This window comes from Podarcis bocagei (genome assembly GCF_964188305.1).
Source record: "Podarcis bocagei genome assembly, chromosome: 11".
Taxonomy (NCBI): domain Eukaryota; kingdom Metazoa; phylum Chordata; class Lepidosauria; order Squamata; family Lacertidae; genus Podarcis; species Podarcis bocagei.
This window is the reverse complement of record NC_138136.1, coordinates 21,824,210-21,840,943: the sequence shown is the minus strand read 5'-3', so window position 1 is coordinate 21,840,943 and position 16,734 is coordinate 21,824,210. Positions and strand designations below refer to the sequence as shown.

Here is a 16,734-nt window from a genome sequence, read left to right as displayed (position 1 = left end):
TGTTATGTAGCCCACCTTTCAGTCTCACGGTGCAGGGCAGCTAATCTTATAAACAAATGTTTTTTTTTTAAAAAAGAGGCCTGTGTTCTTGTGTGGAGTTCCATGTGTATAAGGAGGGGAAACCTTTTTGGCTCTGCAGGCCAGATCCTGGTCAGGTTTACCCCCATGAGCCAAATATAGTAGATGAGGACACCCATCTATCAATCGCCTCATATTGGGTGACTTGTTGCTTTGAAGTCCAGAAAGACTATGCACAGTTATGCAGAATGTAGAAACTGTTTATTTCATAATTGTGTAGGGCCCCCCCCCTTAATTAGGTTGCCTTTCAGGTGTCTAATAAACAGCTTAGAAACTAAACCTCTCTAAGCTTTGCTTTGTTAAATAACTAATTGATGAAGTAAATAGTAATTGTTTTCCTTGTTCTGACAAGTGCCAGCTCCCGTTGACCATCAGATCTGTCCTGCAGTTTGTGTTCTTATGAAGCTTTCATTTGATGAAGAGCACCGTCATGCGATGAATGAACTTGGTAAGAGTGGAGCAAAAAGTATCGAAAGTATATGCTCAAGATCACATTACATGGATTAGTTAGAGCTTTAACAACCTGATGGTATCCACAATCAGAAAGAAAAAATGTTAGATTTTCCTCACCCTTTCAGTACGTGAATGCTTATTGTTTTAAAATTGTTATCTTGGCTCTGGAGAATGCTGTAGCTCCTTCTGTTTAGATAATTTGTTGAGCTAGGTATCTTTATCCCCAACCCATTTGTTCCATAGCTGCATAGTTGCATATATGCAGGAAGAAACAACAGTGGTGCTGACAAGAGTGGTTGTTAGCAGCACACGTGTTGCTTTTCTTCAAGTTCTGTTCACTTGTGACATCTGCATATAAGACATAGGGGGAACATTCATCTTTGAATGCTTAAAGAGTGTTTGTTATCCAAAAAGTGCAATGTGTACAGATAGCAGGTTTTTTCTGATTTGGAGCAAATTGGTTTGCTTTCTTTGGATTCTTAATACTTCCGTGAAATGCTCCCAGTTCTTTAAAAACAATTCTTAGTTGCTATAGTATGGATCCCTTGTAACCATCCCCTTGCTTTGTCTTTGGCCTTAGAAAATAAATGCCAATAATTATTTATAATAAATTATTCGGAATATTTAGAATAAAATTACAGTGGTACCTCAGTTTATGAACTTAATCCGTTCCGGAAGTCCGTTCTTAAACCGAAACCGTTCTTAAACCAAGGTACGCTTTCCCTAATGAGGCCTCCCACCGCCGGTGCCCTTCCACCATTCGGCTTCTGTTAATAGACCGAGGTAGAGTTCGCAAACCGGGACACTACTTCTGGTTTTGCAGAGTTCATAAACCGAATAGTTTGTAAACCGGCCTGTTCTTAAACCGAGGTACCACTGTACTTAGAATAAATTACTTAGAATAAATTGTTTCGAAAAATATTTTTTTCTAACAAAAATTTCCACTATGTTTATAGGAGGATTGCAGGCCATTGCAGAATTGCTTCAAGTAGACTGTGAAATGTATGGGCTTACTAATGACCACTACAGTGTCACATTAAGACGATATGCTGGAATGGCTCTGACAAACTTAACTTTTGGAGATGTAGCAAATAAGGTAAGTTAATTTTTCTTTTGCTATTTAATAGTTTTAATATTAAAACTTTCAGCTTTTCAGCTGTTCTGTATATAATGGGCTGCTGTCATTAACTTCAGACGGCCGTGATACAGTTGAGCATGGAACAGAAAAATGTAGTTCTGCTTGTTTCTTGATATTCCTCAGCAGACATTGACACAGCCACAATAACACAATTATGCTCTGTATTATTATCTTATGCCCTATGACTATTGTTAATTAATATTTTAATATTCTCCTTTCTGCTTTTTTTAAGGGTATTTTGTATAGGTCATGAAATAGTTGACTACATATGCACTTTATTGTAATTCTTGAACCTGCCACTATTTGGAAATTTTAATGCATCTTATGATCTGATAAGCCAATTAAGTCTTTACCTGGAGAATAGGTAGATTTGGCCATGGTCATTCATGCCCTAGTCCACTCTAGGTTGAACTACAGTAATTTGTTTTATGTGAGACTGCTATTGAAGATTGTTCAGATACTTCAACTTATCCAGGATGGGGCTATTGGGGCCCAGATCACTGCTATTTATTATTTTGTTCTTTTGCTGTGAATTTATATATTTACTGTTTTAGCTTTATGAGTTTTAGCTTTATGAGTAGCTGTGAGTGCACTTAGTGCAGAAAAGTTGGATAATAATTTTCATGTTGTTTTATGTCTTTAATTCTGCTTGTAAAGAAAGTAACTTGTGACCTTTCAAGATACTGCTTAGTAATTTGTTTCGTTATCTCCCTCTCTTTTTAATCAGGCCACGTTGTGTTCTATGAAAGGTTGCATGAGAGCCCTTGTTGCCCAGTTAAAATCTGAAAGTGAAGATTTGCAGCAGGTAAATCTTACTTGCAGAACTTTTATCCTACTGTGTATTGCATTTTGTTTTTTCATTAAAGAAACTTGATTGGGGCATCTTGATAGAACTGTACAACTACTAATGTTAAGTGAGATTAGGCAAAGCCCAAGTATTTTATGTATTCCTTAATGTAATACAAGTTGATCCACATAGTCTGAAAGTTCTTAATTTGCATGTGTTTTATTTGTATGCAGCTTTTTCACCAAAAACAATGATCAGAGAGGCTTAACAACAATGAAACAGATGCATTTCAAACAAATGCTACAAAAACAATTACATAATAACATAGCAAAACAATATCAGGTATAATAACAAGATTACTTGAAAGAAAAAAAATAACAAGATCACAGCATCTAATAGCAAAAGTAACAAGGGAGCTTCACAGCTTCACCAATCTTCCCATGACGTGCTCACAGGGTGGGGTAGCTGGAAACACCCCTCCAATTTGTAATTTTACCACATAAACATAGAACTTGGAAAGAGTCATTCCAAAATATTCATCAGAATATTTGAAATCATATGTAGAATAGAATTTGAAATGAAACTTCGTGGGCTACTGCATTGAATTAAATTTTAAAATGAAACCCAGTAAATTAAATAGCTTATTATCATGCAAATCATGCATCCTAAACTGTTTCCTGGCAGTCAGCAAGTATTAAAGGGTAGAAAACAATAAAGTTAATAAGGCAGATTGAGCTTTTTTATTCTTCCATTTTTTGCAGGTCATTGCAAGCGTGTTGAGAAATTTGTCTTGGCGAGCAGATGTGAACAGTAAGAAGACACTTCGTGAAGTTGGAAGTGTGAAAGCACTCATGGAGTGTGCTTTGGAAGTTAAAAAGGTTACCGCAAAACCACATTTTTCAGTATTTTAAGTATATGAAATTATTTTTTGGTTTCCTTATTCATAGAAGAAAAGTGTAATTATTCCTTCCAACAGCAAACTAAAATACCCATTAAAATTGAATGGTTTTGTTAATAACATTGGATACAATCCTTTGTTTAGGCAGAAGTAATTCCCCCTGAGTTTAGTGAGGCTAACTCACTAATAATTAACATTGGAGTGCCATTCTTTTATATGCAGCAGACAGTGAAGTTGTTACCACTAGCAAAATAAACACTAACTAACTGGTCTCACTAATGGAAGTGCAACAGGGCCCCCCCCCCATTGTGCCCCCTCACATTGTGCTCATGTTTATAATAGTGTTGGATTCCTCTCTTGATTATTATTATTTTTTTACCAGTGTCAAAACATTAATTTGTTTGGTTTAAGTTTGCATTTCAGCCCTCTTAATTCAGTGTGCTTGCTCTCTCTGCAGGAATCTACCCTAAAAAGCGTACTGAGTGCTTTATGGAATCTGTCAGCCCACTGCACTGAGAATAAAGCTGATATATGTGCTGTGGATGGTGCTCTTGCCTTTTTAGTTGGCACACTGACTTACCGGAGTCAAACAAATACTTTAGCTATCATTGAAAGTGGAGGGGGAATACTGCGTAATGTCTCCAGCTTGATTGCTACAAATGAGGACCACAGGTAAGTGTGCCATCTAGTTACCTAAGCAGTAAGCCGTGCATTTTATGCAAATTGCTGATGCAGCAGATGACATTTACTGGAAGGAGGCAGAGATTATGAGCAAAGTTAGACTTAGTGGTGTTGTGTGCTGATACATAAATTATTGCTGCAGTGTTGTTAGAAGCTCACTGCTCAGATGGCTTCAGCTTAAGAATTTTCTCTGGAACAGAAGTAAGCATTTTATTTGGTAAGAGATTCCTGCGCTGCTTGTGATAAAATGGTCCCAGTTTTACAAATATAAGATAATATAAAGGCAGTACATGATAAGCACTGTTTTCAATAATGTGATTTGTACAGCACAAATCACCTTTATTGTAGTTTGTTGATGTTGGATAAGCCTATTTAAAAGTAGGGATGTTCTTAGCTGAAACTTTGGCTGGAATCCAAAGGGATGCATTCTGCAGTCACATATGAATGCACACATCTTTCACTATTGCTGGAACACTCTCAGGAAAGCTATCCCCGTTGGTAATAGACCCATCAGAGTGACATCCCATGCAAGTGTATGGGTCTGTTCCCAGAAGGCAATCTCTGTGTGTGCATTTGGAAAAGCTTTATATTGTATTGAGTCTCCCCCAATTTGGAGGTTTGCTGGATTCTTTGGTGCCATTGTCCCCTGTTCAAACAGGACACATGGTTTTGGAGAGTGGTTTTGGGGCAGCAACATTTGGGGGCTCTGGGATATTTTGGAAGGGGAAGGGAGTGCATACAATGGAAAACAGGGGTAACTTCTAGAAGCTTCCTTTAATTTTATTTTATTTTTAATTCTCAGCAGTGCCACCGGCTTGAGCACTGGTAGAAAAGGAACTTCCTGCTGCCATCCTGGCAACTTTTAAGCTGTTTTTCAAAACTAAAATAAAAAATGGGGGGGACCCCAGGAAGCCATCGCTGTCACTGACAGAACCTTCCTTCTCCTCTGAAACATTGCCCAAAGCAGAATAAAAGTTTCTACCCCAGGTGACAAATTGGGAGCAACAGTGTCAGTATTATCCTACAAACAGTTTCTGTACACAAATAGTCATTATTAGATCCTGGTCTTTAAGTGAATTTATGCTAATGCCTATTTGTAGGAAGTTGGATAACATTATTAGCAAGAAATAAACATAGACACTTTTTTGTCTTTCCTCTTGTTAAAGTGAATTTTCCCCCTCCCCCCCTTTTTTTAATTCCAGGCAAATTCTAAGAGAGAACAGCTGTTTGCAAACCTTGCTGCATCACTTGAAGTCTCATAGTTTGACAATAGTCAGCAATGCATGTGGAACCTTGTGGAACCTCTCTGCACGGAATTCAAAAGACCAGGAAGCACTGTGGGACATGGGAGCCGTTAGCATGCTCAAAAATCTCATACATTCAAAGCACAAGATGATAGCCATGGGCAGTGCTGCAGCTCTAAGGAACCTAATGGCAAACAGGCCTGCGAAATATAAAGATGCTAACATCATGTCTCCGGGTTCAAGCTTACCATCTCTTCATGTTAGAAAGCAAAAAGCACTGGAAGCAGAATTAGATGCTCAACATTTATCTGAGACATTTGATAATATTGATAACTTAAGTCCCAAAACATCTCATCGTAATAAGCAAAGACACAAACAGAATCTGTACAGTGAATATGTTCTAGATGCTAATCGACATGAAGATGGAGTTTGCAGGTCCGAGAATTTTAATAGTAGCAATGTAACCGTACTTCCACAATATTTAAACACTACTGTACTGCCTGGCTCTTCTTCCTCAAGCAGAGGAAATACAGAGAGTTCTCGGTCTGACAAGGACAGGAGCTTGGATAGAGAGCGTGCAATGGGATTAAGCAGCTACCATTCAGCAACAGAAAATTCTGGGAGCTCCTCTAAACGAATGGGAATGCAGATCTCCACTGCTGCAGCCCAGATTTCCAAAGTGATGGAAGAAGTAAATATGCATATTCCACAAGAAGAGAGAAGCAATGGATCTGTAACTGAAATGCACTGTTTGCCAGAAGATAGGAATGCTTTAAGAAGAACAGCCGCTGCCCATTCTCACACAAATACCTACAACTTCCCTAAATCTGAGAACAGGACATGTCCTGTGCCTTATGCAAAAGTGGAGTATAAGAGAGCTTCTAATGATAGCTTAAATAGTGTCAGTAGCAGTGATGGGTATGGTAAAAGAGGACAGATGAAGCCTATTGAATCTTACTCTGAAGATGAAGAGAGTAAATTTTGCAGTTATGGACAGTACCCTGCTGATTTAGCCCATAAAATACACAGTGCTAACCATATGGATGACAATGATGGAGAGCTAGATACTCCAATAAACTATAGCCTAAAATATTCTGATGAGCAATTGAATTCTGGAAGGCAAAGCCCATCACAAAATGAAAGATGGGCAAGACCTAAGCACATAATTGAAGAGGAAATAAAGCAGAATGAACAAAGACAGTCCAGAAGCCAAAGTGGAGCATACCCTGTATACACTGAGAGTAGTGATAATAAACACATGAACTATCAGTCAGCTTTTGGACAGACAGAGTGTGTATCTCCTTTCAGATCAAGGGAATCTAATAGTTCAGAACAGAACAGAGTTACCTGCAGTCACGGAATAAATCCAAAAGCGAACCAGTCCATATGCCCAGTTGATGATTATGAGGATGATAAGCCAACTAACTATAGTGAGCGCTACTCTGAGGAGGAACAGCATGAGGAAGAAGATCATCCAACTAATTATAGCATAAAATACAATGAAGAAGAGCACCATGTAGATCAGCCTATTGATTACAGTCTCAAGTATTCAACAGACGTTCCTCCTTCCGCACAGAAGCCATCTTTTTCTTTTTCAAAGAGCCCTTCAGTACAGAGTACTAAAACGGATCATATTTCATCAAGTAGTGGGAATACATCAACCTCGGCTGGCTCAAAGAGACACAACCAGCTTCATCCAAATTCTGCTCAAAGTAGAGCCGGTCACACCCAGAAGTCTGCGTCCTGCAAAGCACCCTCCATCAACCAGGAAACAATACAGACCTATTGTGTAGAAGATACACCGATCTGTTTTTCAAGATGTAGCTCTCTGTCATCTTTGTCATCAGCTGAAGATGAAACAGGACGTGAACAATCCACGCGGGCAGGAGATACGGACAACTCTTTGAAGATAGCGGGGATGAAAGAAAATAGGAGTCTGTCTGCAGCAGGTACTGTAAATGAAACCTCTTCAGCCTCACAACACATTAGAACAAAATCAAATAGACTTCAGGCTTCTAGTCTATCTCCTTCTGATTCAGCAAGACATAAAGCTGTAGAATTTTCCTCGGGTGCCAAATCTCCTTCAAAAAGTGGTGCGCAAACTCCTAAGAGCCCACCAGAACATTATGTGCAGGAGACTCCACTTATGTTCAGTAGGTGTACCTCTGTCAGTTCCCTGGATAGTTTTGAGAGCCGTTCGATTGCTAGCTCTGTTCAGAGCGAGCCTTGTAGTGGGATGGTAAGTGGTATTATAAGCCCAAGTGATCTTCCAGACAGTCCTGGGCAAACAATGCCACCAAGCAGAAGTAAAACCCCACCCCCTCCACAAGCAACCCAAGTAAAGAGAGAAACAGTCAAAACAAAAATACCCACCACTGAAAAGAGAGATTCTGGGCCAAGGCAAACAGCTGTCAATACAGCTGTTCAAAGAGTGCAGGTATTGCAAGATGCAGACACTTTGTTACATTTTGCTACAGAAAGTACACCAGATGGATTTTCTTGCTCATCAAGCCTAAGTGCATTGAGTCTTGATGAACCATTTATACAGAAAGATGTAGAGTTGAGAATAATGCCTCCTGTACATGAAAACGACCATGGGAATGAATCGGAACTTGAACAGCCAAATGACACAAAGGATAATCAAGAGAAGAAGACAGAGAAGCCCACAGAGACTGAAAAGGATATCCTGGATGATTCAGATGAAGATGATATCGAAATATTGGAGGAATGTATTATTTCTGCTATGCCAACAAAATCTTCACGTAAAACCAAAAAGCCTTCACAGATAACTGCTTCAAAAATACCTCCACCTGTAGCCAGAAAGCCAAGCCAGTTGCCTGTGTATAAACTTCTCCCTTCCCAAAGCAGATTGCATTCTCAAAAACATGTTAGTTTTACACCTGGAGATGATATGCCACGCGTGTATTGTGTTGAGGGAACGCCAATAAATTTCTCAACGGCTACATCGCTGAGTGATCTCACAATAGAATCACCACCCAATGAACTGGCTAATGCAGAGACAACTGGTACATTGATGGAACCTGCAGAATTTGAAAAGAGAGATACCATTCCCACAGAAGGCAGAAATACTGATGATGCTCAGAGGGGGAGAAAGTCAGCTGGGACTACTATTGCATTGGATGATGACAAAGCAGAAGAAGGTGATGATATTCTTGCAGAATGCATTAATTCTGCTATGCCAAAAGGGAAAAGTCACAAACCTTTCAGAGTGAAAAAGATAATGGATCAAATCCAGCAGGCATCTACATCCTCATCAGTAGGTGCCAAAAATCAGCTAGAAGTTGAGAAAAAGAAACCAACTTCACCAGTAAAGCCCATACCCCAAAGTAATGAGTATAGAGCACGCTTACGAAAAACCACAGAGCCAAAAAGTAATTTTAGTAGTGAAAGAACCTATACAGACAACAAAGAGACAAAGAAACAAAACCTTAAAAATAGCTCAAGGGACTTCAATGAAAAACTTCCAAATAATGAAGAGCGTGCAAGAGGAAGCTTTGCATTTGATTCCCCCCATCATTACACTCCAATTGAAGGAACTCCTTTTTGTTTTTCACGTAATGACTCTTTGAGTTCTCTAGACTTTGACGACGATGTGGATCTTTCAAGGGAAAAGGCAGAACTGAGAAAGGGGAAAGAAAGGGAAATTAAACCTAGTACCAATGCAGAACATCAGTCTGCAAGCCAGCAATCAAGCAGTAGAATGCAAGCTTGCCAAAAACACACTCCAGCAGGAAGAAAGCAACCCAAAACTCTGGTGCAGAAGCAAACTCCATTCTCTCAGTCATCCAAAGATATTTCAGAAAGGGCTGCAGCTTCCGATGAGAAAACACAAAATTTTGCAATAGAAAATACTCCTGTTTGCTTCTCTCGCAATTCGTCTCTGAGTTCTCTCAGTGATATCGATCAAGAAAACAACAATAACAAAGAAAGTGGACCCAGAGAACAAATGGAACCATCTGATGCACAGATAGAACCAAGTAGACCACAAGTTTCTGGCTATGCTCCTAAATCATTTCATGTCGAAGATACTCCCGTGTGTTTTTCAAGAAACAGTTCCCTCAGTTCCCTTAGTATTGACTCAGAAGATGATCTTCTACAGGAGTGTATTAGTTCTGCCATGCCTAAAAAGAAAAAGCCTTCTAGAACAAAATCAGACAGTGAAAAAAATAGCTCTAGAAATATGGGAGGCATTTTGGCAGAAGACCTGACACTAGATTTGAAGGATATACAAAGGCCTGATTCAGAACATGGTTTCTCACCAGATTCAGAAAATTTTGACTGGAAAGCTATTCAAGAAGGTGCTAATTCTATTGTTAGCAGCTTACATCAAGCTGCTGCAGCAGCATCACTGTCTAGACAAGCCTCATCAGACTCTGATTCAATCCTTTCATTAAAATCTGGAATTTCCTTAGGATCACCCTTTCATCTTACACCCGACCAAGAAGAAAAACCTTTTACTAGTAATAAGGGTCCAAGAATTATTAAACCAGGGGAGAAGAGTACACTGGAAACAAAGAAAGTAGACTCTGAAAATAAAGGTATCAAAGGAGGAAAGAAAGTGTATAAAAGCATGATCACAGGTAAAGCTCGTTCTAATTCAGAACTTACAAGTCATTTGAAACAGCCGTTGCAAACCAATATGCCCTCAATCTCCCGAGGTAGGACAATGATTCATATTCCTGGAGTTCGAAATAGCTCCTCAAGTACAAGTCCAGTTTCTAAAAAAGGGCCTCAACTAAAGAGTGCAACCTCCAAAAGTCCTAATGATAACCAGACTTCTACTAGTTCTCCCAGAGTAGCCAAACCATCTGTAAAACCTGAGCCAAGTCCTATATCCAGGCAGCCATCTCAACAAGGTGGATCAAGTAAAGGACCTTCTAGATCAGGATCTAGAGATTCCACACCTTCTAGACCACAACAGCAACCCTTAACCAGACCTCTGCAGTCTCCTGGCCGAAATTCAATTTCACCCGGCAGAAATGGCATAAGTCCCCCTAATAAACTCTCCCAGCTGCCACGAACGTCTTCTCCGAGTACCACTTCCACTAAGTCTTCTGGTTCAGGAAGAATGGTATACACCTCTCCAGGCAGACAGATGAGCCAGCAAACTGGGGGGAAACAAACTGGGTTGCCCAAAAGTACCAGTGGTATTCCCAGAAGTGAATCTGCCTCAAAAGGATTAAACCAAATTTCTGGTATCAGCGGATCAAACAAGAAGCCTGATGTATCTAGAATGTCATCGGCCAAATCCAGTGGGAGTGAATCTGATAGATCTGAGAGACCTGTTTTGGTCCGCCAGTCAACTTTTATTAAAGAAACTCCAAGTCCCACTCTAAGAAGGAAATTGGAAGAGTCTGCCTCGTTTGAATCTTTGTCACCTTCCAGACCAGACTCTCCTACACAGTCCCAAACGCAGACTCCAGTTTTAAGCCCATCCCTTCCTGATATGTCTTTATCTACTCATTCAGCCATCCAAGCTGGTGGCTGGCGAAAGTTACCTCCTAGCCTGAGTCCTTCTTTGGAATACAGTGATGGGAGACCAACAAAACGGCATGACATAACTAGGTCTCACTCAGAGAGTCCTTCCAGGCTGCCAATTAACAGATCGGGGACTTGGAAGCGCGAACATAGTAAACATTCCTCATCACTTCCTCGTGTGAGCACCTGGCGTAGGACTGGAAGTTCTTCCTCAATTCTTTCAGCTTCTTCAGAATCCAGTGAGAAGGCAAAGAGTGAGGATGAAAAGCAACATGTAAGTTCTTTTTCTGGACTCAAGCAATCTAAAGAGAGTCAAGCGCCAACAAAAGGTACTTGGCGGAAGATTAAAGAGAACGAAATTCCTCAGATAATGACAAGTCCTCCTCAGAATTCCCCACCAGGTGCTACCAATGGTTCCGATTCAAAAACTCTCATTTACCAGATGGCACCTGCCGTCTCAAAGACAGAAGATGTTTGGGTAAGGATTGAGGACTGCCCTATTAATAATCCTAGATCTGGAAAATCTCCCACAGGGAACACCCCCCCTGTTATTGACAGTGTTTCGGAGAAAGGGAATGTGAATAGCAAAGATCTTAACGGAAAACAAAATGGAGGAAATGGGAATGTCCCTGTTCGTACTGTGGGTTTAGAAACCCGCCTGAATTCATTTATTCAAGTAGATAGTCCAGACAAGAAGGGAACGGAAACGAAACCTTTGCTAGGCAACCCTGCCCTTGCCCCAGAGACTAGTGAAAACACTGTTAATGAACGTACGCCATTCAGTTCCAGCAGCTCAAGCAAACACAGTTCACCCAGTGGTGCTGTTGCGGCAAGAGTGACTCCTTTCAACTACAATCCAAGCCCCAGAAAAAGCAGCGTGGATAACACTTCCAGTTCCACGCGGCCATCGCAGATACCAACACCAGTGAATAACAGCACAAAAAAACGAGATTCAAAGACTGAAGGTACAGATTCAAGTGGTGCCCAAAGTCCTAAGCGTCATTCTGGATCCTACCTGGTAACTTCTGTTTAACAAAGAATTTTCATGTGTTAATGCTATATGTGAAACTTTTTAATAAAACTATACAAAGTTGGGGGTTTTTCTTTTGTAAATAGCTTTGATTCTTGTAGAGGGTCCTTGTTCTGGAAGCCATATTTGATATTCTTTGTCTTCACTAATAATATTTGAGGGAGTCCCAATTTATTATTTAGCAATAAAATTGCTAAAGCGACTATATTTGTACAGTATGTTTTACATATATTTAATTAACATCCCATACCTTTAATTGTTTAGGTGGGGTGGGGGTGGGGGTATTCAGGAAAGATGAACAGAGATTAAAAGAGAGAAATCTATTGCTATATCACTCATTTCTAGATTTGCAAAATGACTAAACTACATCAGGGAGAAATTGGTATTTATGCAAAAAAAAAAAAAGTATTTGTGAAGCCACTTAACCTTATAATTAATCATGTGGCTGTGAAATTCACAGTAATATGGTTTCTGCTGAACAAGCCTGTTTTTTCTGCATGGATAGAACTGATGGTTCATTTTCTGAAATGATGATAAACATTTCTGTGGTCACATAATGTGCATAGATAGTTATGGTGTAATGATTTACCTTTTGGTTTTGTGCTCCGAAAAAAGAAGAAAAAAAGGATAATCTGTGTATGTGTAACACTTGAACAAAATTATTTTACCAGAACTAGATTTTAACTGACAGTAGGTAGGACTTTTGCTATGCTGTAACTTGTTGTATATTCTGGTATTTGAGGTGAGATGGCTGCTCTTTTATTAATGAGACATGGGTGAAGTCTCAACAGAACTAAATGAACATTTCAGAATAAATTATTGCTATATGTACATTTTGTTGTGTGTTACTTTTGCAGTACATAAGAAATCGATGTTTTAGTATTTTTGAGGACTATTCGTATTATGTATTAATGCACTTACTCAAGGCTTGTTGGGGATAATCTATATTACATTGAAGTCAGTAGAAATATTCACATCAATTTTAATGGATCTGGATTGCACCCATTGCCTGTTACAGACACTGGCACTCTTCCAGTTTATAGTTGCTGTTAATAGACTCATGTATATCTACGGCATTCAAATCAAGCATTGGGGTTTTCAGTTGAGATTTTAATTGGTTCCAGGTACAGAAAGAGGCTTAAAGTGGTACTTCCAGATATATATACATGCATATACATACACACACAGCTTAGAGTGCTATTTGGTGTACAAATAAGAGTTTTTCAGCTTTGGAAAAAAATGGGGGAGGGGGTTAAGATTGGAAGCTTATTTCAAGTTTGTGGCATTTAAATAATAAAAAAGAAATTGGGTAATACTTTGAGGCTAATATACTAAATACAAGTGTCTTATTAGAAAATAAGATTTGTACATTAAACCACACTAACTTTGGTTTAACTCTAACTTTGTATTCACATATGCTTTGTCTTAAGAGACCTTCATTAGACTGTTTACAACAGAAGTACTCTGCTAAACTTAAGTGCCTCTATTCAAAAATAGCAAAATGCGTGTGCACGTGATTACAATAGTAAGCAAGTCAGTTTTGTGTCTCAGGCGGGTTTTCATTATTAAAATCGTACATGTAATTGTTTGATAGAAGGGTTCATAATCTGCTGACAAATGTCCTCAGATATGCCATCTTAACTGTTGACATTGGGGCGGGGGTTCTTATCATACGACACACTAGAGAAAGTGATCTTCTATCAGTTATAGTTTTCCCAAACCTGTTAATCTCTATATTAAGCTAAAATGATATTAACAAATAACATGCATTTTCAATCAATTAAGCGGTCCAGTTGAAACATCATACTTAAATCATGATTTGCATCAAGAGGGCAAAATGCAGCAAGCCTAAGGCCTTCTCACTCTCCCCTATCCTCTGGCATGGGTGCAAGGAGGAAATATGAAGCTTACACTTTTGCTTTTGATTAGCCACAGCTTAAGTGCGATATCCAAATCCTAAACTGGTAAATCTTAACTATGGTTAGTGAAAACAAGCCAGCTTTGTAAACGGTGTTTCCTCTACCCATCGTTAAGACTATTTACATCATTAAGACTATTTACACATTGACTGGGTTTGGCTGTCTAAAACAGAAATGACAATTTCTGCATTCCTCATAGCAGAATGCAAGGCCAAGGCTTTCTGTTGTTCATCCTTGTAACTGTAAACCATGGTTTAATATTAGATGCAAACACCTAATTTGATTCCTCCCCTTTAAAAAACGGCACATAGATCAGCTGATTAATCCAAAAAGGCTTTTAAAAAGCCGGTTTACAAGAGAGTAAAAATAAGTAAGCTTACAAGTGGGATATCTCTTAATAAAAATTATTGTGTAAGAAAATACACAGCTCCCTATTCCTGATTCTCTATCAAGACTATATGGGTGGGATTCACCTGACAAACCTCATCAACGGAAGCCCCACACAAGGGCTTACACCAAGCATGGCCAAACTTGGCCCTCCAGCTGTTTTGGGACTACAATTTCCATTATCCTTGACCACTGGTCCTGTTAGCTAGGGATGGTGGGAGTTGTAGTCCCAAAACAGCTGGAGGGCCAAGTTTGGCCATGCCTGGCTGACACAATGGGGCTCCCCCCCCGACCCACGTGCCCCCCCCCCAGTTGGCTTGGGTGTGTGTCTCACGAGAACCCCCAGAACAACATGCACGTGGAAGGGAGCGGGAATTGATCTGTCTGATAAACTGATTCACTTGTGCAGGCGAACATCCGTCTTAGTGTGACATTGAATTCCACTCTATGTGTATTTATTACTTAATACTTTTTGCCTTTTTAAATGGGCATATATAGTGGGCATACCATATTGGTAGACTATCTTATGTGGATTGATCCCTGCCTATCTTACAGTTTTTATGATACATTTATGTATCTGTTTCTGTGTAACTTATGTACCATATCCAATATGGATTAATCAATAGGATCAGAATTTGTTCATATATATGATTCCCTTCCATTTCCCTTCCCACAGTTGTTAAAATGGGGGGCACAGCTAGGGGAAAGCCCACCAAAGGGGTTGCATGTATCCTCTGTTGTTGACTACCAGGCTTGAATGGCTACTTGACGTCACTGATGCTCTTAAATTTGTACTTGCTAATTACTGCTATTTTTACATCTAATGAATTTAATCACTAGTTTATAGGTCTGATGCACCACACAGTATGGCAAAGCCAAGTCAAGAAACTCAAAGCATCTTCTTTTCAATTCCATTTGACTCTCCTAAAGCTTTTCTGCTTCCACCCTGAGCTTTGGAACTCCTTTGATTAGCTGTGAGTCACTGTACAAGCCAAGAGCTTTCTTTTCTGTAATTAAATTCTGACTTCAACTGAAATAAAATGAAATTAACTAATAATTTGATAAGATTAATTTCATCTTTTTTTTAAGCCCAGGAAAACCACAAATGTGCAAAGTGTCATGTTCAACTTTTTCTTTTTTACAATAAGTGTACCTTTTATTTCAGTGTATGCGGCATTTAGACATATTTATTTCAAGGCTGTGACCATATCTGTATTTTAAGCCTATTATTGCCCATACCTTTCCTTTTAAGATTATTCATTGAACTGTGATTAACTTGAGTCTTCAATGAAATAATTTATTGTTGCAAGTTATGTACTTTATACTTTTTCAGAAACCTGTAAGCTATGCTTTACTATTCATAATGTAATGTCAGTATTCTGATACATTTTCATTTCTCTGACAAACCCACCGTGACTTAAGATCTCTGAGGTAGTTGTTTTCAAAGTAGTATCTCTTGACTATTGACATGTCTGAGAAGTTAACTTGAATTTCTATGTATATTTTTAATGTATGAAAATGAAAAAATTAAAATTTGAAATTTTGTGTTTAACAGAAATTAATTCATAACTGTATAGTTGAATGACTTCAAGGTTAGAGTTCTCATTTTTTTCAGTGTTGCTCATGGGTCATGTACATAAAAAGCTTCCAAAGTGAGCATGTTCAGTCCAAAAACCTTTATGTATGTGCTACATGTAAATATACAGCAAACTGCCATTAATAAAATCCAAGATATTTAGGTGTGTCTTTAATAAGTCACCTTAATTCCTTCTTAAGCCAGGTATCATTGTATAGACAAACAATTGCAAATTCAAGATTGGCTATAGTTTGCTCTGCTTCCGCTTTGTGTTAGGTGTCGGCAAGAATGGATATTTGAACAGAATTAGACTATGTAAAACGGAACCTGAGGATGATAAATAAATTCTATTTGATAGGGCAAGATAGTTAACAAACCCAGTGGAGATCTTTGCTTAACATGTCAACTTTCAGAGCTAGTCTCAATCTTCAGGGCAATATTAATTTTACAGTGTCTGTATTAGCTGTCAAGCAAGCACACTTTTCGAGTATACATACCACATTTTCACAGCTTAGAGTTAATAAATGTGTATGGACAATACATTTGTCACTTGTCTGTTGCCCTCTTTAAAATGTTCTTCTCTGGACCAAAAGGTAGTGAGTGACAGCTTTTAAGCGGAGAATCCCGTGGTGTTTTTTATATATATATAAAACAACAACCTTTTTGATGTAGCCTCTTTAAGCTTCTTGATGGTGACCTTTATGATGTATCCTCAATCTTGAGCCAAGGAGGGATGTTAAAGGCCCTGTACACAAGCCGCCTCCTGAAAAAGGGCTAAAATACTAACATGGCCAAATGCTTTTTCTTTTTTAAAAAAAACAAACCAATAAATAAATAAACATCTGTGTGAGTGTATGATTTTGTAATTAATTTGTTCGCATATTAATTTGTTCCTGGAATTTATTTTCAGAGCAGTTTTCACATTTTCCTTTCAGTTTCTCTTCTCCAAACTGTGAATCAGTAGCTGAATGTTTAGTTGAGCATGCTTACACATCACAGCTCCTTGTCAATATGCCTTTACTATCATTTGTTCATTACAGTGAA

The 16,734-nt window shown here is 38.8% G+C and overlaps 1 protein-coding gene across 4 annotated transcripts in view; it reads left to right on the top strand.

Moving 5' to 3' along the window:
* Positions 1-15,852, top strand: part of APC (APC regulator of WNT signaling pathway) — a 62,924-nt gene extending 47,072 nt beyond the window's left edge. For all 4 annotated transcript variants that reach the window (XM_081213507.1, XM_081213504.1, XM_081213505.1 and 1 more), the window contains 6 exons: positions 431-526; positions 1,488-1,627; positions 2,397-2,474; positions 3,218-3,334; positions 3,812-4,026; positions 5,238-15,852. In XM_081213507.1, the coding sequence (XP_081069633.1) occupies positions 431-526; positions 1,488-1,627; positions 2,397-2,474; positions 3,218-3,334; positions 3,812-4,026; positions 5,238-11,811 (7,220 nt within the window). In that variant the 3' untranslated portion in view covers positions 11,812-15,852. The remainder of the gene's footprint in view (positions 1-430; positions 527-1,487; positions 1,628-2,396; positions 2,475-3,217; positions 3,335-3,811; positions 4,027-5,237) is intronic.
* Positions 15,853-16,734: the final 882 nt, after the last annotated feature.